Below are 24,504 nucleotides of genomic sequence, written 5' to 3'. Positions count from 1 at the left end.
TGTTTATAGAAGGGAACATTGGTGAGAGGAGCTTGCTTGCTTGCTTAGTTGGTTTGTTACATCGGTAATGACTTCAGTAGCCTTATAAGGGTGTGTGCAAAAAAAAAAAAAAAGAGAGATTCACCCCCTCCCTGCTCTCCCTCCCTCATTCGCCTTCCAATCGCTCCCTCTTGGCTTGGGCAGGCTCAGCCCCAGGACACAAACAATCTGGGACTGTTGGGCTGAGCCTGCAGGGGCCAGGAGGAAGGTGCGTGGGTGGTGGCATGGGGCCTGGCCAGTCAGCTCCTGGGGGGCACTCACCGCAGGGGGGCTCGGGCAGGGCTGCTCTGTAGCATCAGTGACACTTGGCAACTGCATTCGCCAACCCGGTTCCTAAGGAATTCAAGGGGTCAGTACAGATCAGGAGGCTCTCAGCTGAGGGCCTTCTCGGGCTGCGATGAGGGGAGGGCCGGCAGGACTTGACCACAGGCTGGCTGCTGGCTCCAGGAAAGATGGGACCACAGGCTTAGCTGTGACCCCAACAGGCCAACCCCAGCCTCGACTTAGGGCAGGGCCCTACACCCCCTCTCCTTGGCTCACCCTTTATTTTCCCAGCTCTTGTTTTTTAAAAAGGAAAAAAACAACAAAAACAAACCAGAATCTTTTGGACAACAGCTAAGATAAGCCACCAGAAGTAGCAACACTTTTCTGTAAGTATATTACAAAAACCATTCGATCAATAGATCACTCAATCAATAAAAGGAGAGTAAAGGCTAAACTAATGGGGGCTGTGATGGAGCTGCTTGGTCTAGAGCAGCGGTCGCCAATCTTTCGGACCTCACAGACCACCAGTGGTCCGCGGACCACCGGTTGGCAACTGCTGGTCTAGAGTGTGTGGCCTTGGTCAGCCTGCCAGTGACCTTGAGTTTGACTCTGTGCTCCCCTTAATAGAGAGCTGGGTACTTCCCTCTCCTCTACAGTGCCCCCTCCCCACTCCACTACTTCCCCTTCGCCTGCTCATGAAATGAAAACACCCTGCAATCCGTACTCATTGGTCAATGCCCTCAGGTCAGAACTTTTTGTAGTGAAACCTAGCAGATGTCTCCCTAATGGGTGGCCCTTTCTCTTCTTCCCTCAGATGGGGCTCTGGATTCTCCAGCCGCTGATAAAACTGTTCAGCTTCTCTGAGCTGGTGGGTGACCGGCTGAGGCTCCTTCTGCACAGCAGAGGGGCTATTCCAAGCTTGGGTGCCTGGAGGACACTGAGCAGCAGCTCAGCCCGCCAGCCCCACAAGGCTGCCACCTGCTGGCGTTTCTGAGCTCTGACCAGCCAAGAGGCCCTCCCTGCTTGACGGTGGAAGGGGTAGCAGGTCTGAAAGCCAAAGGCAACTCTTCATGGCAATAAACACCCGTTTTATATAGCACCCTCCAGCTCTCATGATTTTCGAATTTGTTCTCTTTCTTGTCCCCAAACATCCCAGTGAGGCATAGAGAACCATTATGTCCGTTTGAAAGGTAAGGAAAGGAGGCTCAGGAGTTTCTGTGAGGCAGTGCTGGGGTTCTGGGGTATCCCACACATTCCACTGCACACAACCATCTTACCAGCCCTTCAGGGGCTGAGCCTGCCTCACCTGCTAGCACAGATGTGCCAAGCTCTGCGACAGGTCCCTCACATAATCCATCTCACTTAATATCATGACAGCTCTGTGAGGCTGGGGTCAGCACCATTTTTATAGGTAGGAAAAATGAGGCTTATAATGGTGAAGTAATTTGCCTAAACCCACAGAGCTAACTAGCAGGCAAAGAGGCTGGGACATGGGTCTCCCTAAATCCAAGACCTGTGACCTTCCTAACCCACTCTACAATGCTCATCAGTACAAATCTGTTCCGGGATATGTGTGCGTGTGTGTGTTTATGTGCATATGTATAGGTCAGCCACACACATGGGTTTGCATGTATGTGGGGTCGACCTGGTGGGCGCCTGCCCCAGCAGGTCTGTGTTTGGGAACATGTGCACATGCATTAGTCACCCCACATGAACAGACATCTGAACACAAGTTCACGGAGCTCTGCTGATGGATGTGGGTACCTTCTGCCCGGTTTCCCTCCCCATGGAGGGCCGACTCTGGGTCAGACAGAGGACTCTCAGGGGCTGCTGGGGGTTGCTGCTCACTCCCCGGTACTAGAACCCATTTGAAAGAAGGAGAGGTTGATCTTTGCTGCCCCCTCCCTCCTCTTATCTGTTGGGTCCCCTCTGGGCCACCTTCCTCAAGGCTCGGGCTCTCAGGGAGCACAGACTCAAGGTTCAGGAAGCCTCATGTCTGGAGAGTTTGACAGCCCAGAGTGCTTCTTTGCTCAACAAAGAGCAATCAGGTGCCTCCCTGGTGCCAGGCCCTGGGAAGGCTCAGAGGCCCTCACAGCACCCTGAACACTCAACAGAGAAGGCTACAGAACTTGGGTCAACCTGAGGAATAACTGTGGGAGTTCATTTGCGGGGAGGCCCAGCCCCTGACAGGCTGCTGGCCAGAATTAGGCCATTCTTTTCCCACTTTTCTTTCAGGCACAGGGTTGGCGCCGGAGTTGGTGGGAAGCAGGAGGACAGGGTGCCCAAGGGCCATGTTTCCTGGGAGCCCTTTTCAACATCTCCTTAACTGAGTTTGCTCTTGTCACAAGTAGAACGCAGGCCAGATGCAAAAACCAGGAGCAGACACTGACCAGATGGCCCTGCTCTCCCTCAGCCGAGCTCCTCAGAAGCTTTAAATGCACTGGAGTAAGCTCTGTCTCCTCGTGGGGGGACACAGGTAAGGGTTTCTGTTGTTTCCAATCCCTGCCCTCAAGAAGGGGAGCACAGGCAGCCTGCTGCTCAACCCATTCCCAGGCCTCACTCTGAGCCCCCAGGGCAGTCTCAGGGGCCGGTAGGGGGTGTACAACTTGGGATTCCCACGGCTGGCCCACCAAGGGAATCATCCCTAGTGATGGTCTGGGGGGTCACTATTCCTGCAGCTATAAACTTAAATCTCTGCAGGGCCTTAAAGGCAAATCATGGTTCATTGAAAACCTGCAAAGATCAGAGAGGCCTGTTGCCTGGGACCCACATCAGATCGTCTCACAGCTGGAATAGCCTTTGGGGCCATCTTTGGTATCATCATATACTCAGAAGTATGTGCAGGGGCCGAGGATGAGACCCCTGCCCCGCGCCCAGCCCAGGTGGAGGATATGGGTCTATCACCCTGCAAGGACAGAGCTCCTTTTGCCCCCACCTTCCAACCCCCAAATAAGAAGTCCTCTCCTTGCTACAACGCCTTGGGGCCTGTCCCACTCTAAATCACCCACCTCTGGAATGGATTTTTATAGGCAAAATTAGTTTAAAGATTTGATTTCATGGGAAGCAAAAATCTTTTAAATAGTTCAGCTGGAATTTGGAACTAACTTTTTGACATTTCCCCTTTTCATTCAGGAGAGAAAAGCTAGGGAAGGGAAGGGGAGCTAGAAACCACCCACCATATGTACCCTCACCCCAGCCCTCCCACCCCCTCTTCCTCCCAGCCATCCAGTTCCTCCTTGAAAGGCATTCTGCCCTGGGTTGAGGTCTGATTTCTGTCAGGATGAGAAAAGCAAGGGGGGAGTGAGGCCCTGGCAGGCCTGGCACACATTCCCCAGGAGAACTTTCCACTGACTCGCTCCTTCTCAGCTGGGGACGGAGCCAAGGCCAGGGCACCAGCCTCCCCCAGGAATGAAAAGACTGGACTTTGGGGAGGGAAAGGGGGCAAGGGCTGCCGGGGGTGGGGGCTCCAGTGCGATTTCCCAGGTTCCCTAAGTCCCCAGTGCACTTGGAAGAAACCAGGAACAAAAGAGCATCTGATTCCAAGGCAGAGATTAGGGTTCTAATCTGGGCTCTGTACTGGCCTTTGGGTGGCCATGAGCAAGTCCATGACCCCGAGACCTCAGGTTCCCCCATTATTAAATGAGGAGGCGGCTAGCTAACTTCTGAAGTCCCTTCCAACTGGGACAGTCTAAGTTTTATGACTGTCCCCAGCTGGGCCCAGACAGTCTGCCGGCCGACCTCCCAGTGCAGCTCTCCACGCTGGCCTGGCTGGCTTCCCACTGCCCGTGCCTTGTCTTCCTACCCTTTCTGGCTCAGCCTATCCAGCAGGCCCTCAGCAGTCAGGCCCTTTACTTAGTCGCTAAGCCTCAGCCTGATTTCCTCAAAAGGCCCCCCAAAGCTCATCTCTTTTAGGATGCCTGGTTTGATCGACATGAGTAACTGCCTCAAAGCACGACTCCTTCCATACAGACAAGCTCTGTTCTCACATATAAAGTTTCCATGATTTGTACTAACCTAGGAGAGAGGAAGAGTGTATCTTCTTCCTATTTTGGATGCAGATTTGCCTTCCTTAGAATAACTGGTTCAGGCACAAGGCAAAGGCTGTTGGTGGGTTCTGGGCATACGGTAGCTAGCAGGGTGACTGGCCAGCCCACGACCATCTTATCAGCTGTCTGCAGATGTGTCATTAGCTCGGCTGAGATTTGTTGAGACCTACCCAGCTCAGCAGAACTTCCTAGCGGATCCACAGACTCCCAAGACTTAAGAATGGCTACTTTTCAAAGCCCCTAAGTATTGAAATGGTTTGTTAGGCAGCAAAAGCCAACGGATACAGGGAGAAAGCCCATGAGCAGAAAGGACCCCAGAGCACTTCCCAGGTGCTGCGATTATTATGGCGACAGTGCTCCATCCTGGCAGTAGCCGTGGCATGCGGCTACCGAGCCTGTCTGTAGTGCAGAGCCTTAAACATGATGAGCTCAGTACAGGGAAACGATTTATCCAGGAGATCAAGCCCTCTGACCAAGTGGCCAAGCCCCTGAGCCAGGCAGGTCCAAGCATCCTCGGGATGTGGCAGCAACTCCTATTTACAGAGTCAAGGTGCAGACACGCGCTCTCCTGCCGCGCTCACACCAACCCGAGGGGCTGGCTTTCTGTCTCCGCCCACCCAGGGTTGGCATGGCATGCTACGAGTTAGAGCATTAAAAAAATAGAAGAACATTTCTGGATCACATTCATTTACCAGGTAGTTTCCACATGCTGACTCTGGGCCAGACATGTTCTAGGCACCGGGAACATGGCAGTGTGCCCTCATGGAGCTTACCTTCCCATGTAACCTAGAAAGACCTTGAAAGAGAGAAAAAAGGAATGGGGAGAGTTAACTTCCCTGCAGTGGTTTGAAAATGTCTATGGCTCCTTTGATACGCCTCTCTCCAAAGGTGGAATTTATTCTCCTCCCCTTGAGTATGATCTGTACTGAGCGACTCACTTCTCACCAATATAAAATGTGGCAGAAGTAACGGTGTGAGACTCCTGAGGGTGGGCCATAAAAGACACTGCAGATTCCAACTTGTTCTCTCTTGGATCACTCTCCCTCTCCCCTCCTCGCTCTCTAAAAACCAATTTTTAAAAATCTTTTTAAAAAGAGGCTGTGTTGGGGTAATTTGTTACACAACAAGAGATAACTGATATACTCCCTCTACCTCCTGCTTTTCCAATTTTAATCCATTCTTCCCTCCTTCATAGTCTCCATACACCAAGTAATGGGGGAACAGAAGCCAGGATGTAGGAAGACAGAGGACTTTGGGGAACGGAGCCCAGAAGGGACGGTTCTCCATGGACGTCTGCTGTACTGAAGTGGAAGAAAGGAAAGCTTGTCAGCGGCACCAAGTCTGCACTTTCTTCGCCTTGAAGCCCAGCCCCACACTGTCGTGTGCTTCCTCTGGCCTCCCAGCCCCAGGCGGGAGCTTGGAGGGGTGTAGGAACTTGGGGGCGGGACATGCAGACTCACTTGAGCAGGATTTCATACTGGCCGGCGTGCCAGGGCTGCACATTCTTCAGGACCAGGGTGAACACGTCCTCGTTCTGCAGCACCTCGAAGTGGCCGGCGTCTTTGGAGAGGGCCTTGCCGTCTCGGAGCCAGTGCACGGTGGGGAAGGGGTCACCGGCGATGGCACAGGAGATGAGGACGCTCTGGCCCAGGGAGGCTGTCACCGAGCGAGGCTTGCTGATGAACCAGGGCTGGGTGCCATCCTGGGGCTCTGGAAGTTGGCAAAGCGTTGAGTTAGAGAGGGAGGCCTTTCAGCAGAGAGCGTCCACTCAACTCTTCATGGGGGTGAAGGTCGGAAGACAGCACGTTACCCAAATAACAGCTTTTCCAGAAATCACTTTTATTGGACATACAGATACAGCATATTCTGCTTATGGCCAATCTGTGTTGGTTACATTCTCAGAGGATAATATTAATATGAATTGTATATCCCAAGCAAGGGGAGGTAGCCCAGGATGTGCAGGGCACTGGGCTGGGCACCGATGATCCACGTTAGATGTGATGAGGAAGATCTGTACTTGCTTATGAACTTGTCTCTCCTCTCACATGGAAGCTCTCTATAGGCGAGGACCCCAATAAGCCCGTAACTCACGTCAAAAGCCATCACTGCCAACTTGTTACATGTATTATGAGATTTCCCTCCTAGCACTCTATGCGGCTGTCACCAGAAACCCAGAGAGGGCAGGGATTCCAGAGGCAGGGACGAGCGGCCCTACTCAGCCAGACCTGAGATGTAGGGTGAGGAGCTGGTCCTGGGCTGGGAAGGGACTGAGACAGCACGGGGTCCATGATGGGAACAAAGTAGGCTCACGTGGCTTCCTCACCTCCAGATGGCTTTTGGAGAGACCACGGCAGCACCCCTCCGCCCCTGCCCCGGCCCCTGGTCCGCCTCACCTTGCACGGTGAGCACAGCCTGGGTGCGAACCTCTCCGGTGCTGTTCCAGGCCTCGCAGGTGTAAGTGCCCGTGTCCTCCGGGAACACCTCCTGGATGCACAGGCTGTGCCGAGTGCCCCTCTGTTCAAAGTGGAAGTCCTCCGACTCCTGGATCTCGTTCCCGTTGTGAAGCCAGATGACCTCAGGGGGCGGGTTCCCTGAACGGGAGGAAGGTCGGGGCCTGGTCAGGAGATGCTTTCCTGGGCCACCTGGCAACCCTGCACCTAGTGCTGGGCCACTGTGCTAAGTACTTCACTAACCCTCGCTTCAGTTTCCTGCCCAGAAAGCCTGCTAACGCATCTCCCTCCCAGGTTTCTTGGAGGATGAAGTGAGTGCACGCAGCCCCCTCCCAGCCCCCTGAGACAGCAGCTGGCACAGCGTGTGGCACTGGAAGTGTGCAATGCATGCTCATAAGTATTTCACAACAGACTTGGGAAAGTAGGAAGAACCCAGAGGTGAAAAAAAAAATATGATTTCAAAGATGAAAAAGGAAACCCAGGAAGAATGGTCTTTAAAACTAGAATTCAAACTGCCTGAGAGGCAATTGGGTCACTGGGTCTGACGGGGCCATGTTTCCGTCTGCGCTGACTCGCACTGCTCAGTTGGCGTGGCTTTAGGGTCCCTCCCTCGCCATCCTCACCAGAAGGGAAGCTCCGCGGCATTGTGTTGTTACCGTACAGATGTTGTCTGAGGGGGAGGATGGGCCCCGGCTCATATGGGATTTCTCAACAGGCCCATGAAGGACAGCACTTTCAGACTCTACTAGTCTGTCTTCCGGTGGGTTCCAGCAATTTGTTGAGGCAGAAAACAATGGCCGTCTGTGCTGGTTTCCTTTAGGATAAGAGCTGAGCCGCTCTGCTCTCCTGAAGAGGAGCAAGGCTGAGGCAGGCTAGGAGGCAGGCCGGGTGGTGTCAGGAGAAAGGAGAGAGGGGACCACATCTGTCCCTGATGGGTTGCCTAGCGCATGTCTGGAGGCCGGGTGCACAGCGCCTCAGACTTCTGTCAGAGGAGTGCAGACAGGGGAGGGGACCCAGCCTTCCCCCGGGACGGACCCGGGACTGCCTCCCGTGGCAGGAGCAGGAGGCCATCTTCATTGCTTCTGCAGTTCAAGAGGAACTAAAAACCCAGGAGGGCTAAGTGAGATAAGTCAGACAGAGGAAGACAAACACCACATGATTTCACTTATACGGAGAATCTAAAGAACAAAATAAAGAAACAAGACAGAAGCAGACTCATAGACACAGAGAACAGACTGGTGGTTGCCAGAGGGCAGGGGGTTGGGGGTAAAAAGGTGAAGGGATTAAGAAGTACAATGGGCAGTTACAAAATAGTCAGGGGTTTGTAAAGAACAGCAGCGGGAATATCGTCGGTAATGTTGTAATAACTGTATGGTGCCAGGCGGGCACTGGAAATACTGGGGGGAGCCCTTGGTGAGGGGTACGATTGTGTGACCAATGTGCTGTACACCTGGAACCAATGCAAACCAATACTGAATGGAAACTGTAATAAAAAGGGATAACACACACAAATAAAATCCTTTCATAAAAAATACTTCCCATTTTTCTGGCAATCATGTGTGTTATGATAAAAATAAATAAATAAAAACCCAGGAGGGTGACCTCCAGGGTGTCAAAGGGACTGGGCAGTGGCCAGCACCGTCTATACTGTGAAGGGGGACCTGGCTCCCAGGCTCCTCCTGCTGCCTCCAGCAAGGGCTGTGACAGTGTGACAGCTCACACGGGACTAACCACCAGCCCTGCTTTTAGAAGAACCTTTGCCCCTCCTTCTCACCTACAATTTGAATAGAGCAACTGAGAGCATCTTCCAAGGGTTGGGAAGTCCTCACATCATCTGGTTTAGCACCAGTGTTCAAAACCTCCCAGCTACATTGGGTTTTCACATCAACCCCTCACCCTCTAGTCATGGCCATGTCTTCCCCTGGACCACGTAACTTCCAACCCAGAAAACCCTGCCCAGAGAGAGGAAAGAGGGACCCAGAGGCTCTTGAGTCGTTGGGCCCACTGTCTGATGGTCCCATGCCTGCTTCCTGGTAGACCAATGATCTGAGGAGTCCTCAGGGAACAATGCCCCCCGTCCCCTCAAGGAAATAGATGCAGCGACAGACCTGACACCTGGACTGTCATGGTGACCTGGCTTCCATCCATGACCTTGAGGTCAGACAGGCCTTGCAGGAAACGGGGTGCAGCGGGCTTGCTGGGGGCCGTGGGCAGAAGATACTCACTCTTCCCGTTACTCTTCTTTTCTGTGTGGCAGACAACAGATGTGGGATCAACATTCGTGCATTCATTTGACAAACACAGACTAAGTGACCCCTTGGCACAGGACTGCCAGGCTCTGGCTCCCCTAGAAACTGACCATGGAGAGAGGGGTGTGGGAGGCCCTGGAAATCGTTGGGAACTAGGCGTGCCTGCTTCTCTGCCTGACGTGGCAGTGCTCTTGCCAGACTGCAGGGAAAGAACAAGGCCCTGCAGGGCTGGGCCAATCCAGGTTCTGGTTCCTCAGGAGAACGTCACGGGGGTGAGAGGGACCCAATACTTGGCATCTTAGGAGATTTTTTCCTTAAATTTATTTACTTTTTTAAACACAGGACACCCTCGTGTGGCACAAAATGTACCAAAGGGTACATGCAACGTCTCCCTTCCATCCCGTCCTCCAGCCATCAAGTGTCTGTCTCTCCCCAGAGGCAACCGGTTTTCAGTTTCTTGCTCATCTTACTAGAGGGGATCCGTGTGTAGAACACACACAAGCAAAAGGCACACTCTTTTAGTTTCTCCTCTTAAAAAAATTGGTAGTGCAGTACACACAATGACTGGCATCTTGCTTTTTCATTTAGCAATGTATCGTGAGGTCTACTGTAAAATAGAACTGAAGAGCTTCCTCCTTGTTTTCTGTGACTCCATTGCCCTGTCAGGAGATGTTAAGCACCCACAAAAGCCAAAGTCAGAACATGCATGGGAATAGACTAAAACTGAAAAGACAGATCACCCTAAGCATTGCTGCGGTGGGGTGTGGAGCAACAGGGATCTCATAGGATGCTGTGGGGGTGTAATACGGAACACACACCATTTTGAAAGCAATTTGGCAGTTTCTTAAGGAGTTAAACATAGATTTACAATATGATCCAGCGATTCTACTCTTGGCTACTTATACAAGAGAAGTGGAAACAGATATTTATTCAAAGACTTGTCCACAAACATCCATAGCAGCTTTATTATTAATGGCCCTACACTGAAGACAACCTATCGACAAGGGAACGAATAGACAAATGGTGATTTAGCCATACAACTGAATACTACTCAGCAAAAAGGAATGGATTCATGACAGACACTAGCACTACAAAGGGGACAAATCTCACAAAAAATTACATTGAATAAAGGGAACCAGACAAAGAAAGAGTACATACTGGATGATTCCACTTATATACAATTCTAGGAAGTGTAAAATACAGTGACAAAAATGGTTGGAGGGATGGACTATAAAGGGGCATGAAGAAGCATTTGGGGGTGATGGAGAGGTCATTTCTTAAAATTGTGGTGAAAGTTTCAAATTAAATAGCATAAATATATGCAGTTTATTGTGCATCAGTATTACCTCAGTAACAATAGGGAGAGGGGCATCGGTCAGAGGTGACCTCTGTGTGTGTGTGTGTGTGTGTGTGTGTGTGAGAGAGAGAGAGAGAGAGAGAGAGAGAGAGAGAGAGAGAGAGAGAGAGAGAGGGAGGGAACATACCAGCTAGTCAAAGACATAAACTAGAACAACACTTTGGGTTCAGGGCTGGCCCACTCACCCCCATTCAGCTTTCTGGGGAGAAGGATTAACACAGGTTTTCCATTCTTCTCGGAACCCTGACCAAGCTGGGCTATGACCTGCCTCATGGGAGCCGAAGGGGCTGTGCTGGAGTCTACCTCCCACCCAGGACCGCTTGGCGCACAGTGAGCTCACGCTGCCCCGTCTCTGATCTTGGCCTCTGTCCTGCCAGCCAGGTGGCTGTGACCTTCGACAATTCTTTTTGTTAGTTTTTGTATGTTTGCCTTTTGGTGGGGCGGGGTAGGGGCCGAGAGGGCTATGATATCTCTAACTCAGACGCTAAGCTTAGGGGAAAGGTTACTCTGGTATGTCGGCTCCTTTGGGCCCAATGCCCGGATCACCAATCCCAGGCCTTTTCCAGGCAGCCGGCAGCCGTGGGATACACACCCGGGGTGCTTCACATTCCCGGGAAAGACCTCCGTATTTGCCACTGAACTTTTATCTGTTGGCCCTGAAAACAAAATACAGGCCATCGCAGCGCTCTCCCAGCCCCGCCTCTGGGAGTGAGGATGAGAAGGCCCAGGAGGCTGGAGGAAAATCCCCGTCAGGAGCCCTGTGAAGGGCATGAAGCTGAAGTGTAGGGCGGCCAAGGCAGGGAAACCCTGTAGCCCATGACCAGAGCACAGGCTCTCAGGCCCCTGCCCGCTGCATTGCTGCCTTTGACCGAGGGGCAGCCAGGCGGCAGGCAGGAGGCCCGGGAGGGGCTGGGGCCCAGCACTGGAGGTGCAGAGACCCCGCTGCTCTGACTGGGCAGCAGTGGCCAGGAAAGCGGGCTGCCTCGGGAGAGTTGAGGAATTTCCTGTCATGCACAGACTGAAAGGCTTGAGGACAACATGTTTTCGCCTGTCCAGAGCCCTCCCCGTTCCCGCCTCTCTGCTCTCTGCCAGAGTCCCAGCCCCACAGAGCTCCAGGCAGATGCACCCTTGTTCCTCAGTACCCCCCCACCCCCCTCACCCCCGCCCAATCCTCTCTGGGGTCTTCCCTTCCCACTGCCCAGTGTCCTGACCTGGGGCTTTGACAGTCTATGGGTCTCAGCCAATGGGAACGAGAAGCATATCTGTGCCTCTTTCTCCTGAGAGGTGCCTTCCCCCCCACCCTCCCCAATCACCACGGGGCAGCTCACTAGAAGCCACAGGAAATCTAGGATCTGAGGCTGGGTCATGACCTCGGGCAAATCACCGCCTCTTTCTGAAGCTCAATGTCCTCCTTTGCACGCAAGGATAGTAATGGGGCAGTAAAGGCATCATCCCAGGACGTCGCAAGTTTCAGAGAAAACGTGAAAATACTTTGCACGGCACTCACTATCCATGACAGCCCCTGTGTGAGGCTGGCCGGAGCTGACCCCCTCCTCACCACTTAGGCTCAGTGGGCTTATCAGCATCAGAACAAACGGAGGCTGGGCCCTCACCCAAGGCTTAGACTCACTTTGATGCGACCCGAGGCAAATGCTGCTTAGGAATATAAAGGCTGGCTTTGAAATATCACGAGATAGATCTGAAGTAAACTGAGAACAAGCCTTCCCTGCACTTCCTCCAGGAGAGGGATAGAGAGTGACTGGACTTGTGGGAACCGGCCCTGGGACAGGCATTGAGCTCCAGGGTCGCCCCTGCCCTCTGACCCTGTTCTTCTTCTCCAAGGCCCCCCAGCAAGAACAGAGGAAGGAGAGACGTGACTGGGAGTAAAAGTGCGGAACGAACCTGCTCTCAGACCTGCAGGCTGGGGTCACGTGGGCCTGGAGAGACTTTGAATCTAGGCTAGTGCATGGCTGAGTCATCCCCAGCATTCAACCGCTTCTAAGTCCGCACAGGCTGAGAAAACCAACCCACCCTCCCTACGAACACACTCTGCCCTGGACCCGGGGGCCACGGAGGAGGGCAAGCAGCTCCCTTTAGGTGGTCCGAAAAAGCAGCCCTGACAGAATCCGGACTCCCAGCAGAACCCCAACACGCGCTCCACTGACCGAGCGGCCAGGACGTGCTTCGCGAGGTCACGGAGCCTGTTAAACGCAGTCCTAGAGCTCACACCAGGCCTCCCGACAGAGAGGACTAGGGGTTCCGGGGACGGTCTCCTCCCGGGGAAGCAGTCTTCTCCCGTGGCGCCCAAGGTGAACCCCCACGAGGACAAGCGCATTTTCTGTAGACCCGTACCCTAGACCCTGCTCGAGGGAGAAGTGCTAAAGCAGAGCCGGGGCAAGCCAGGTGACAAGGGCATCTAATTCCAAAGCCAACCAGGCGATTCTGGCTCACCCGCGCTACAGACCATGCAGCAGCTTTTGCTCACTCCTGTGTGGACGCAGATCAAGTCAGGCAGGTGGACACTGGCTCTGAACTCAGCTCTGGGCCGAAGGGGTTCCCAGCCCACGCCTCAGCGTCCTCTCCTCTAGATTGCTGGTGATAGTTATCATTATTTATTAATGATAATACTATAGTGACAAGTGGACTGTACACACATCGCCAGTATCGTGCATGATCAATACTGCCGGGTTTTTAAATGATTCAAAGAAATAACATATAAAACTGCTAGAACAGTATCGGGCAGGGAATAAGGATAAAATTAAATCTTTTGTGCCTTTTATAACCCAACTGACCTTCTTGGTTGGGCAAACTCAAACTGACAATCACTAGGAGAAAAGTCCCCATTTATGTTGAATGAGGCAGAGTCTGAAAGGGTGTTGACAGCTATCACTGAGATAACACTGTAACAATTCCTTACAAAGTTCAGCACTTTGTGATTCTGAAGGATGTTCATGATTCTGTTGAGTGTCCTCCTTAACTTCCTCTGAAGTGGGGGAGATTGTGCCCCCATTCGCAATGGAAGGGACTAAGATCCCAGGGCTGACCTGGTCAGCAGGTCCTGGTCTGGGCGCTCTCCCTCCACTGACCTGAGAACACAGGCCAGCCACCTTGATCCCACAAGGAGCTTCGGGTCATTATGTTCATGCCCAGAGTCACTGGTGACCCCAAAGCTGTGCGTGCCCCTCTGGGGTTGCGCATTCGTGGTCACCTGTCACCGTCCTGGTTTGAGGCAGAGGTAGGAGGGCAGGGGGAGGAGGGGCAGGCACTGGCTATGGCACACAAATAGCAAGAGAAGCGTCCCTGGGACCCAGGGGCAGACTTGCTGCCCAGCTCAAACGGGGCCAGACTAAATATACCCAGGTTTTTCCCACAGCTGTGCTTCCGGCTGCCCTGCTGAGACCAAGGCCAGAGATGGCCCGCCTTCTCTCTGCATTCCAGGAGGGCTGGGCTCCTTGATTACTGGCCAGGATTAAAGCTTAGTGAACAGATCAATCGCTCTGGTACTTGGTCAGCTGGCCAGTGCTTCTCCCTTCCCTCACTGACTCGCTCCGTCATTACCTGAGTGGCTAGCCACTGGAGGCATGTTCCTTGCTGAGAGATTGGGATAGGATCAGGCCTGTGCTCCAGTGGGTAAGGAGGAACTAAGATTAGCCCTAGCCGATCTGGCTCAGTGGATAGAGCTTTGGCCCTTGGACTGAAGGGTCCTGGGTTCTATTCCAGTTCAAGGGCATGCAAATCAGTTGTAGGCTTGATCCCTGGCACTGGTCAGGGTTACGCGCGGGAGGCAACCAATTAATGTGTCTCTCTCACATCGATACATCAATGCTTCTCTCTGTCTCTCATCATCCCCCTTCCACTATCCCTAAAAATCAGTGGAAAAATAGCCTTGGGTGAGGATTAACAAAAAATAAAAAGAACTAAGATTAAGAATACTCATAAGTAGTTTATTGACGAGTGAAAATGATGCCATATAGATCAAAGCTGTCAACAGGACTTGAGAAAGAGAAACGGTAGGAGAAAGGGAAGAACAGAGAGAGGAAAGACAAGAAAGGGAAGAAGAGAGAGGCAATGTGGGAAGGATGGAGGGGAAGGAAGGAGAGGGAGAAAGAAATTGCTTTCTACTCCCACTGACCGTCTGACTTCCTCCTTGGCCATTTTTGCTCATCAGAAACTGTTTGTGAAGACAGTTTCTAAGACATGAACTGAAGCATTTAATTCTTGCTCTGGTGAAGCAAAGGTATCAGACAAACAGCTAATCAGGGTCTGGGAGCAGCAAAGCAGAGGGCACAGGGCTGGAGCAGGGGGAGGCCTCCTGCTGCGGCGTCTTAGCTGGGTCATCAGGCAGCTGACATTAACCTCTGAGCTTCAGTTTTCTTTATCCACAAAGTGGACTTATTTCAAAAGTGGAAAGTGTAATTGTTATGGGAATTAAACAAACCAGCTTATTAAATTGATTAGATTTTACTGTCAAAACAACATTCCTCATTAAAAAACACTAATAGTAAGTAGCTTTAGCCCAGCCAGTGTGGCTCAATGGTTAATCGCTGACCTATGAACCAGGAGCTCACAGTTGGATTCCCAGTCAGGGCACATGCCTGGGTTTCGAGCTTGATCCCCCATAGGGGGTGTGCAGGAGGCAGCTGATCAATGATTCTCTCTCATCACTGATGTTTCTATCTCTTTCCCTTGCCTTTCCTCTCTCTAAAATCAATAAAAACATTTTTTTAAAAAGCCCCAAACTCATTCCTTTAAAAATAATAGTAGTTTTAGTTTAAAACTCACATGAATTGGTATTAACCCGATATTTTATTTTGAAAAGCTCTTGTTTGGAGAAAGAGAGAAATACCCATACAACAGGTACAATTTACCCTTCTCATTGATTCTTACACAGTAACCTGTGTAACCCAACCCCGTGGTCGGCAAACTGCGGCTCGAGAGCCACATGCAGCTCTTTGGCCCCTTGAGTGTGGCTCTTCCACAAAATACCACGGCCTGGGCGAGTCTATTTTGAAGAAGTGGCATTAGAAGAAGTTTAAGTTTAAAAAATTTGGCTCCCAAAAGAAATTTCAATCGCTGTACTGTTGATATTTGGCTCTGTTGACTAATGAGTTTGCCGACCACTGACCCAACCCATTCCTCACACCTGGAGACATGAACAAGGCCTTTAACTTCTCTGGGGCTTGAAATGAAGGCCCTCCAGCCTGTGTCCCCGGGCCTGGTGGGGTCTCGGCGGCTCCCTCTGTACTACAATGATTCTCCTGTCCTCCCCTTTCGAGTCCTTCCTCTTCTTTCTATGGCTTTAGCAGGAAAAACACTTCTGAATTTCCCCTTAGAAGTGTTTCCTTCAACTTTTACTAGCCACCTGGCTTCTCTCTGAAGCCCCGGGCTTAGGGGTTGAATTTGCATTAAACACACATGTTCACACATGAATAGCTGAGGAGTTTTCCTTGAAAATGGCCCACTGCAGTCTCCCAGCTCATTTAAAACTTGTTTGGGATTAAAACAAAAAATTATGGAATGTTACATTTAAAGTGTTTAAACGGATGACACAGATATATAAAACAGATAGCATATTGGTACGAAATACTCTACCATCTAAGGAGCTCCCCAGGGGTCTCCCCCACAAATGACCTCCACCTATTGCTGTCATAGCCATTCACTAAGTCCCAGCTCCTGCCTGACAGCAACTTAAAAGCAACCTGGATTCAGAGATGATCACCAAATGAACACGGATGTGGAATGGCCCTCCCCCACTTTCCAACGTCCCTTTCCCAACATTTCTCAGGCAGGAAGACACACAGACCTCTTGGAAAGTTAGGGGAAGGGAATATGATCGCCTTTTTCTCAGATCTCCTATGGATTTTCCTTAAGCTTTGAACCGGACCTATTTTACTTAGTCATTAGAATACAAAATACTATTTCAACAGCAAATCTTACTCCAAACAGTTATACTAGGAAAATTCAGTAAATCACCAACTGAAAGGAGCTCTGGAAACACAGTCCTCCCTTCTTCCTTTATTTGGTGCTCAAAACCCAGCCTGGCCTAGGACTGGAGACTAGCCTCCTCCTTTCCCTAAGCTGCAGGACTTTGGCTCCAGAGGACTCATCAAAGGAAGGTCACCGTCACCCAGCTGAAGTGGAGCCCGGCCCCTGCCCACCTGCAGGGCATCTGTGCAAAGTGCAGATCCACAGGGAGGGATCTGACTGCCCTTCTGAAAGGAGTCCTGACCAAATGACCCCACTCGGAGGATCAGCAGAACAGCTGCATCTGAGGCACACGGATGCCCCTAGCCTGGCTCTCTTTGGCTCCCTCCACCCGCCCCCCACTGATTTCTCCAGAACCGGAGAAGCAAATGAGAAGAGAAGTGTGCAAGGAAAAGCAGAAAGGAAACAATGACGAATGACATCCTAAAAAAGATCTCTGACCAGTAATGATAGGGTTGTTGGATGGGGAGCTGGGACCATTGCAACCACAGCCTTCTGACCGCCTTGAAGTATCATCAAGCTCTAAACACCAAGATACAGCATCCAAACCACCCAACGTTCCATCCTGATGAGTGCCTGGAAACCACGCTCTTCCCCACATGGTCGCAGCACGGATCGCATTCTGCCAGTAGGAACACGGCGCTATAATTTGGGATGGCATTCTCAACCAAGGACTCCAAGCAAGCAATTGGCCGATATGATCTACACTGTGCTATATAAGTAGACAGCATAAGTTTCTGATCAGTAAAACCAGGCTCAAGTTCTAGGACATGGACACAGATGTAAACTATGTACTTGGAAGTCCTTCTGAGACATGAAGGACCAACATGTCCAAACTTTTGTAGTCAACCTATATAAAGCTAAAATATGGATCTTAAAATAATTTAACATTTCACTGCTTGCCTTCTTAGAATTTGAAAGACTTTTGGACAGATGTTTTCAGGTTCTTAAAGAAAAGATAAGTTGCTTGAACGGTGTGGTTCAGTGGTGGAACATCAACTTATGAACCTGGAGGTCATGGTTTGATTCCTAGGTTGTGGGCTCGATCCCCAGTGGGGCTGTGCAGGAGGTAGCCAATCAATGATACTCTCTCATTGTTGATGTTTCCAACTCTCTCTTCCTCTCCCTTCCTTTCTGAAATCAATAAAGATATATATAAAAAAAAAAAAGTCAAGTTAAACCGATACTTATCCTTTTCCTTCAATAAATTTCTCTTTAGCTGACATACGTATTTTAAAAGTTTTCAGTGTTTTTAAATCCGTGGTGGGCAGAGTCCATACCTGACACCCACTGGACAGATCACACGGTGCACAAAGCACCTGAGCATGATTAGGAGAGAGGAGGTGGCAGCCAGGGTCTTCCCATCACCGAGGCTGCCAGTGCGCAGAGCTGCCCCATGGAGTGGCCGCCCCGGATCTGAAGGCCTGGCCTTCTACTGATGCATCACTGTGCACGGCTGACTTCCCCAGGCCCCTTGTTTTCATTAGGACCTCACATCAAAACAAATTCGCTAATAAATATGGCTATTAAGTTTAATTTTTCCTATGTCCTTAGGCGTCTTTAAAAAGCCCAGCAGACCTTCAGTTAAATAAACAAACCATTGGGCTCAAAACTATGTCAAAATGCGTGCAATTAGTAGGTTAATAAATCTAGTCACTTAAGAACTTTCGCCTCGACAAAGACACTCCAGAGGAGATAAATTAAACTATTCCATCCTAAGGAAGCCCCCACCAATGACAGAGTCCATATGCACTGAACAATTTATTCTCGTTCAGATCTTCCTGGATCTTGCAGGAATTTGGATTAATCATCATCCTTTAGGCTCCATCCTGGGTCAGGAGGGACAGCTTTCATTGCTTGGCTAACTACTGGGGATTTTTTTTTTTTTCCTTAAGTGGGGCAAGGAAAGGATATTTGGTGATCGACTTGAGAGCTGGTTTGTGGATTTCCTGCACCTCCGGTGAGCACTGACTGAGCCCCAGACAAGTGAGGAGGTGGACAAAAGGTCTCCCCCAAACCCGCCACCCTCCACCCTCCCCCACCACACACACACACACACACACACACACACACACACACACACAATGACACTGCTGGGGAGACTCTCGACCTCAGTTTGCTCTTTCACTCATTCACTGAACACACGTCCACATGGCAGGCCCTGCTTCACCTGCAACAGTAAAACATGGTCTCTGCCTGGAGGCAGCTTACAGTCTGCAGGGGAACTAAGTAAAATTTGACAGAATAGGATGTTTTGTCCTTACCCCTGGGTGCCCTGCATGATGTACCCTGCCTCTATCTCTGAACTCATCCTCGACCACTTGGCCACCCACTCACTTTGCTCCAGCCACCCTGGCCCTCTCGCTGTTCCTGAGTAGGCTGACCAGGTTCCCGACTCAGGGCCTTTGCCCTTGCCGTACCACCCGCCCGGAGTGCTCTTTCTCCAGTCCACTGACGTCTCTGCTCAGAAGTCGCCTCCCTGTAGAGACTTCCTTCATCACCCCGCTGAAAATGAACTCCCACCCTCCTCTGTCCTCATTTTCTAATAGTGCTTGTCAGTGTTTGATTCAACCAGATGTTGAGTATTACCCGTCTCCCCATCAGAATGTCCACGCCATGAAGGCAGAGATTGCCTGCCCTGTTCCGTGCCGTTTCCCCAGGACAAACCTGGCACAGAATAGATGCTCAGTAAAGACTTGCTGGTATTTAAGCACAAATAAGGGAGGTACAGCTGGTCAGAAACCCATTCTGGGGTGCTCAGGGAAGGCCTCCCAGAGGAAGTGACACATGTGAGAGGGAGTTAGCTGGGTTTGTGGAGGAAGGGATACAGAGGAGAGGAGGCACAGAAAGGAAAACGTGGCTGCAGAAACCATGCCAGAGTGCTGGGCCAACCTCTGGATGATTGCAAAAGCTTAGCAAAAGGCTAAAGAGGTGAGAAAGAGTCCCCACATCTGGTCTTCAGCGAAGTATCTGCTGACCTCTCCCACTGAGCTCTGGCCTCCAGCAGAGCTGCCCCCAGAAACAGTTCCGCCCTGGAACCCAGACGACCCGGAGGGAGATGCATTGCTGAATGGCGCCCTCTTGTGGCCAGAGCCCCTAGAATGGGGTGCCTGAGACCATCCTCGGAATTCCTCTTCCCTTTACAAAACAGATAGTCAACTGCCCACTGAGGCAAAGTTGATCTTTCAGGAAGACGGCTCCTTAGACTTGGCATTTTAAATTTCTATTTTGTTTAAAGGCCAGGGCCCTGTGGAACAACAGCACACACTTACTGAGCAATTCCTACATCCTGGGGACATTACGGGTATTCATTCATTTAACCCTCACAGGACTGGGGTGACTATCAGTGTCCCCATTTCACAGAAGAGGAAGTTGAGGCCTGGAGGTTGCAGGGCTGGTGAGCGGTGGAGCCGGATTCACACGCAGGCAGGTAGGGCCACATCCGCGGCTCTGTGCCACGCTGAGGGCAGCAGACAGGCCAGGCCTGGGCAGAGGGAGAGGACAGACAGCAGCAGGCACCGTAGGGGACAAAGGCCTCCACTGCAGCCATCTCCCATCCCCTAAGTGGCCCTCAGGACCTGGAGCCAAAGGAGCTGCCAATAAAGTCAGAAAAACTCCAGTTTGTGGAGTGAGGATGGTGCAGGATGCGGACTCGAGCTTCCCAAGTCCCTGGGGGCACGGGGCCAGGGGTGTCACTGTGCCAGGCTCTGCGGGCCCGATCCTTGTGCAGACAGCCCCAGCGCGGCCGGCCTCAGCGCGCGGCTGTGTCTCTCAGCCTCCTTCACCATTTATGGTATCTGAGCCTCTGTCTGGCCTTCACAGGTCAGTAAATCCCACACGGGGAGGGCTTCTCACTCAGGCAGGGCTGCTCTCAGAGCAAGTCCAAATGGCCTCGCGGAGTTCTTGCCGGACCCCTCTCTTTCTGCTTTAAAACACACGTGGATGGGCCATCCCGCAGCCCTCACTCCACCCACAAACCAGGGGGCAGGAAGGATGGCTGCCAGACTTCCTGATCCCTCACCTGGGGTCCCCCACCTGCAGCTGCACTATCAGCTCAGCTGGGTCTCTCTAATCCAATCTTCACACTGGCAACCAGGACAGGCCCTGGATTAGCAGGGCCACGGGAGTGAGGGAGTGGCTGAAATGCCACGCCCACTGAACGCCAGCCTGGCTCTCGGATGCCACTAGATTTTGGGGTTGGCGTGCAAACCTCCAGGGAGAGCTCCTGGTGGGAAGGGGAGAGCTGCTCCCCTGGTCCAAGGAGACGAGGCTCAGATCTGTTCTTGTTTCCTCTTAAGTGTCATGAACACAATTTCTCCAGGCCCCGCAAGGAGCCATGAAACGAGATCTGTGAGGGAACGGGATAAATGTGGAACCCAGAACGCTGGCTGACAAGCACCCAGGGGCCAGAGCCAGGCTCCGACCAGAGCCTAGAGGATTTCCTGAAGGAAGAGAGACCAGGTCATGGCAATGACCCCAGGCCTCGGCGCCTCAGAGAAATGGAGAGGCCAGGGAGCATGTCCCCTCTTGGCAGGGACCTCAGGGAGCCAGCGGTGGTGGCCACGTCCTCGGTCAGTGCCGACTCCTTTACCCCTACGTGGCTGACACTGCCCAGCCCCGGGGCCAGCCTCCTGCCGTGGGCCTGGGGACACACACTCTGGAAAGGGCAGGCTCAGAAATGGGCCTGGGCTCGGAGCACGAGCAGCTGGGTTTGGAAGGCCAGCTTGACTTGCTCACTTGGTGTACTTGGGCAAGTCACGTTCACTTCTCCCGTCCTCCAGACCCCTCGTGTGAAACAGGAGAGCCCCCCACCCCGGGCTGCTGAGGTCCAGATGAAAAAATACAGGCGAGGGGGAAGTACTTAACGCATAACCCACATGATCTTTCCCTTTTCAGTGAAACCCAGAAGGTGGCTGCTCAGGTGACAGGGACGTTCTCCCTGGGAGGCCTGAGCCCTGGGGGACAGAGTGGGAAGACATAGTCTTTCTGCTGGTCTGCAGGGAAAGCAGGGCACAGAGCACCCTGCTCAAGGCCCCAGGCCCCAGTCACCCCAGGAGCCGGCCCAGGCCAGGGTGGAGTGGGGAGTCAGGCTTCCCTGGACACCTGGACCCAGGCCCCAGTCACCCCAGGAGCCGGCCCAGGCCAGGGTGGAGGGGGGAGTCAGGCTTACCTGGACACCTGGACCCAGGCCCCAGTCACCCCAGGAGCCGGCCCAGGCCAGGGTGGAGTGGGGAGTCAGGCTTCCCTGGACACCTGGACCCAGGCCCCAGTCACCCCAGGAGCCGGCCCAGGCCAGGGTGGAGTGGGGAGTCAGGCTTACCTAGACACCTGGACCCAGGCACCAGTCACCCCAGGAGCCGGCCCAGGCCAGGGTGGAGTGGGGAGTCAGGCTTCCCTGGACACCTGGACCCAGACCCCAGTCACCCCAGGAGCCGGCCCAGGCAGGCTTACCTGGACACCTGGACCTGAGGACACTTTCCCGGCCACTGTCACCACCACCGACACCACAGCCCAGACGGCTCTGACTTGAGTTCTGTGCCGGCCCTGCCCCTTCCTGGGACTAAGCACTCGGCGGGATCATGGATGACTAGGCTAATCAGATTACCGCACACCAGGCTGGTGATGTGTACAAAAACAAGCCTGGGGTGGTGGGAGGAGCAGGGACAGCCCTTTAGCAGCCTCGGTACTGGCACTAAGTCCCCAGTGCCCCCCAGCACGTGAGGGGGCATTTGTGAGAGCCCTCGGTCTCAGGGGATAGGGATGCTCCTCCGAGGTCATCTTTCAGTGTGCGGTTTTCTTCCTACCGGATCAGGAGCTGCTCGAGACAAGGAATCTCTGCCTTTTTCTGCTGCGTCTCCCCTCAGCCCTGCCCCCATGGCAGACCCTTGTCACTGGGGACTCCTGGAGGCCATCTCCTCCACCCGCCTGCTCTCAGGTGCGGTGCCCTTTTCCCAAAACAGGTGTGTTTGCAGAGGCTCCTACCATGGACAGTGACCCGGGCGCTGCAGGACACCTGCCCCAAGGGGTTCTCAGCCAGGCAGGTGTAGGTGCCGTGGTCCTCCGGCAGGGCGTCCTGGACGTGGAGCTCAGCCACGCCAGCCTCACAGGTGGAGTGCGCGTACTGGATGGGCTGCTCTGTGGAGGAAGCACAGGAGGGTCAGGCCAGGCAGCACGGGGGCGGGGCTGAGCCCTGTCCTCAGCAGGCTGCTCTTGTAGTGACTCTAATGCTCTCCATGGTTGCTCAGATACACTGAGACCCAATGAGGAGTCAGCCTCCCCACCTCCCTCCCCCACAGCCACCTGGGCAGAGGCTTGTGGGTGGAGAAAGAGGCAGGTGCTAGGGAGATGGAGGAGAGGAGTAACTGTGAGGGTGGAGGAGCGAGACTGCGGCTGGAAGGACTGGGGGAGAGGAGGCATATAGAATGTGGGAAGGAAAGGGGCATAGTTCTGTGCATTCTGTTTAAATAAATAGTCCCTCAGTCCACATCCTGGACTTCACAGACTTAGGAGCCTGGAAGGAATCTCACAGGGTCATCTGGCCCACAGCCCAGCCTCAGGCAGAGCAGACCACGCCAGGCTCCTTTTAGAAGTCTCCAGAAACAACGATTCCATAGCCCATTGCAGATAGTTACCAGAACTCTCAACCTGATGCTGCAATTAGGTGCATTTCTCCCACGTGACAAGGTGCATTTTAGGGTTCACCAAGAAGATAAACATGGGGACGTGAAAACAACTCTGGCCCCTTCTTCCCAGAGACCCTGCCAGAGAGGCCCTCTATACAACCCTGCATGGGGAGAGAAACGCAGGCCGTGAACTCAGAGGCTCCCCTAATGCTCTATGTTCCTGGGACCTTATCATTCCAGGATGGGAGCTTTCATTGCAAGAAGAAGAAACCTCATCCCTGAGGATTGCGGCCCGAGAGCAGGAATGTGTCCATTCACCATATAGGAAGCAAATGTCAGCTTCTTCCCTCGTCAGGCTGCAGGCTCCTGGTTTGCACTTCATAAAGTTGGGGGTGAGCAGTGGGGGAGGGAGGAAGTATGGAGGGAAGTGTTCTCCCTGCAATGCAATGTTTTCTTCTGCACATAACAACACTCACGTCTCCATGAGAGTCCGGCAGAGGCAGCCAAGCACCAACAGGACCTGAGGGAGGAGGTTCTGCCTGACCGACTGCCCTGCACCGAATCGGGGCTGGAAAGGCAGGGGCCAGATTCCTGCCTCTGAAAGGGTTGACCACCACTCTTGGCTTTTATTTTTTTGTGTGAAAATCACACCCTAAAACCTCTCTTCCTTGAGAATACCAGTACATCCCATGACTGCCCTCAAAGGGCCTTTGCTGTTGAACATGCGCTGACAAGATGTGTGCGAGCTCTCCTTTTACTGGGCACAACTCATCTGGTCCCCACCAGATGGGATGGGATGGTGGCCCCAGAAAAGAGGCACTCGGATCAGGAGACAGAGCTCTCCCAGCTCCACGAAGGTTAAGACCAAAGTCAGTGGCCATGGGGACCCAACTTGAGCACAATTGCCCTCTAGTGGTCAGAGTGTGGAAATGCCAAGATTCACCAGGAATAAGAAGGTGGGGTTGCTTTTTAGTCCTGTGTCAGCAAACCACTACTCATGGGACAAATCTGACCTGAAGCCCGTTTTTGGACAGCCTGAAAGCTAAGAACAGTTTTTACAGATATGGTGAATGTTAAAGGGTTGAAAAAAATCAAAGGAAAACTGTTTCATGATGTGAAAATTGTATGAAATTCACATTTCAGTGTCCATCAATACAGCTTTACTGCAATACAGCCACACTCGTTCATTTGCATATTGGGTCCGGCTGCTTCTGTGCCAGGACAGCAGAGCTGAGTAGTTTGACGGAGACAATACTACCTGGCCCTTCACAGAAGAATGTCCTTGTGCCTCTGGCTGGGACGTGGAGCCAGATGGAAGTGAAGCTCTCTCGCTCAGATCCATCACTAGTCCTTCACGCCCATGCTCCGTTCCAGCCACAAGGAGGCTGCCCCCTGGCAGTGAGTCACGAAACTAACAGGGGCTATGTTCTTAATGAGGGTGGAGGGCAGGGAGACCTCAGTTCTCACTTATCGATCCAAGTCGACGACACA

At 52.5% G+C, this 24,504-nt stretch overlaps 1 protein-coding gene across 1 annotated transcript in view; it reads right to left on the bottom strand.

Annotated features, from left to right (window-relative positions):
• MYLK (myosin light chain kinase) overlaps window positions 1-24,504 on the bottom strand; it is a 295,783-nt gene that overhangs the window by 84,950 nt on the left and 186,329 nt on the right. Inside the window, exons 11-15 of the mRNA XM_054713911.1 lie at window positions 22,373-22,525; window positions 8,908-9,045; window positions 6,743-6,940; window positions 5,810-6,059; window positions 301-372 (exon numbers count right to left, since the gene is read on the bottom strand). Of these exons, the coding sequence (XP_054569886.1) occupies window positions 301-372; window positions 5,810-6,059; window positions 6,743-6,940; window positions 8,908-9,045; window positions 22,373-22,525 (811 nt within the window). The remainder of the gene's footprint in view (window positions 1-300; window positions 373-5,809; window positions 6,060-6,742; window positions 6,941-8,907; window positions 9,046-22,372; window positions 22,526-24,504) is intronic.

Source organism: Eptesicus fuscus, chromosome 3, assembly GCF_027574615.1.
Source record: "Eptesicus fuscus isolate TK198812 chromosome 3, DD_ASM_mEF_20220401, whole genome shotgun sequence".
Taxonomy (NCBI): domain Eukaryota; kingdom Metazoa; phylum Chordata; class Mammalia; order Chiroptera; family Vespertilionidae; genus Eptesicus; species Eptesicus fuscus.
This window is presented reverse-complemented; position numbering and strand designations above follow the sequence as displayed.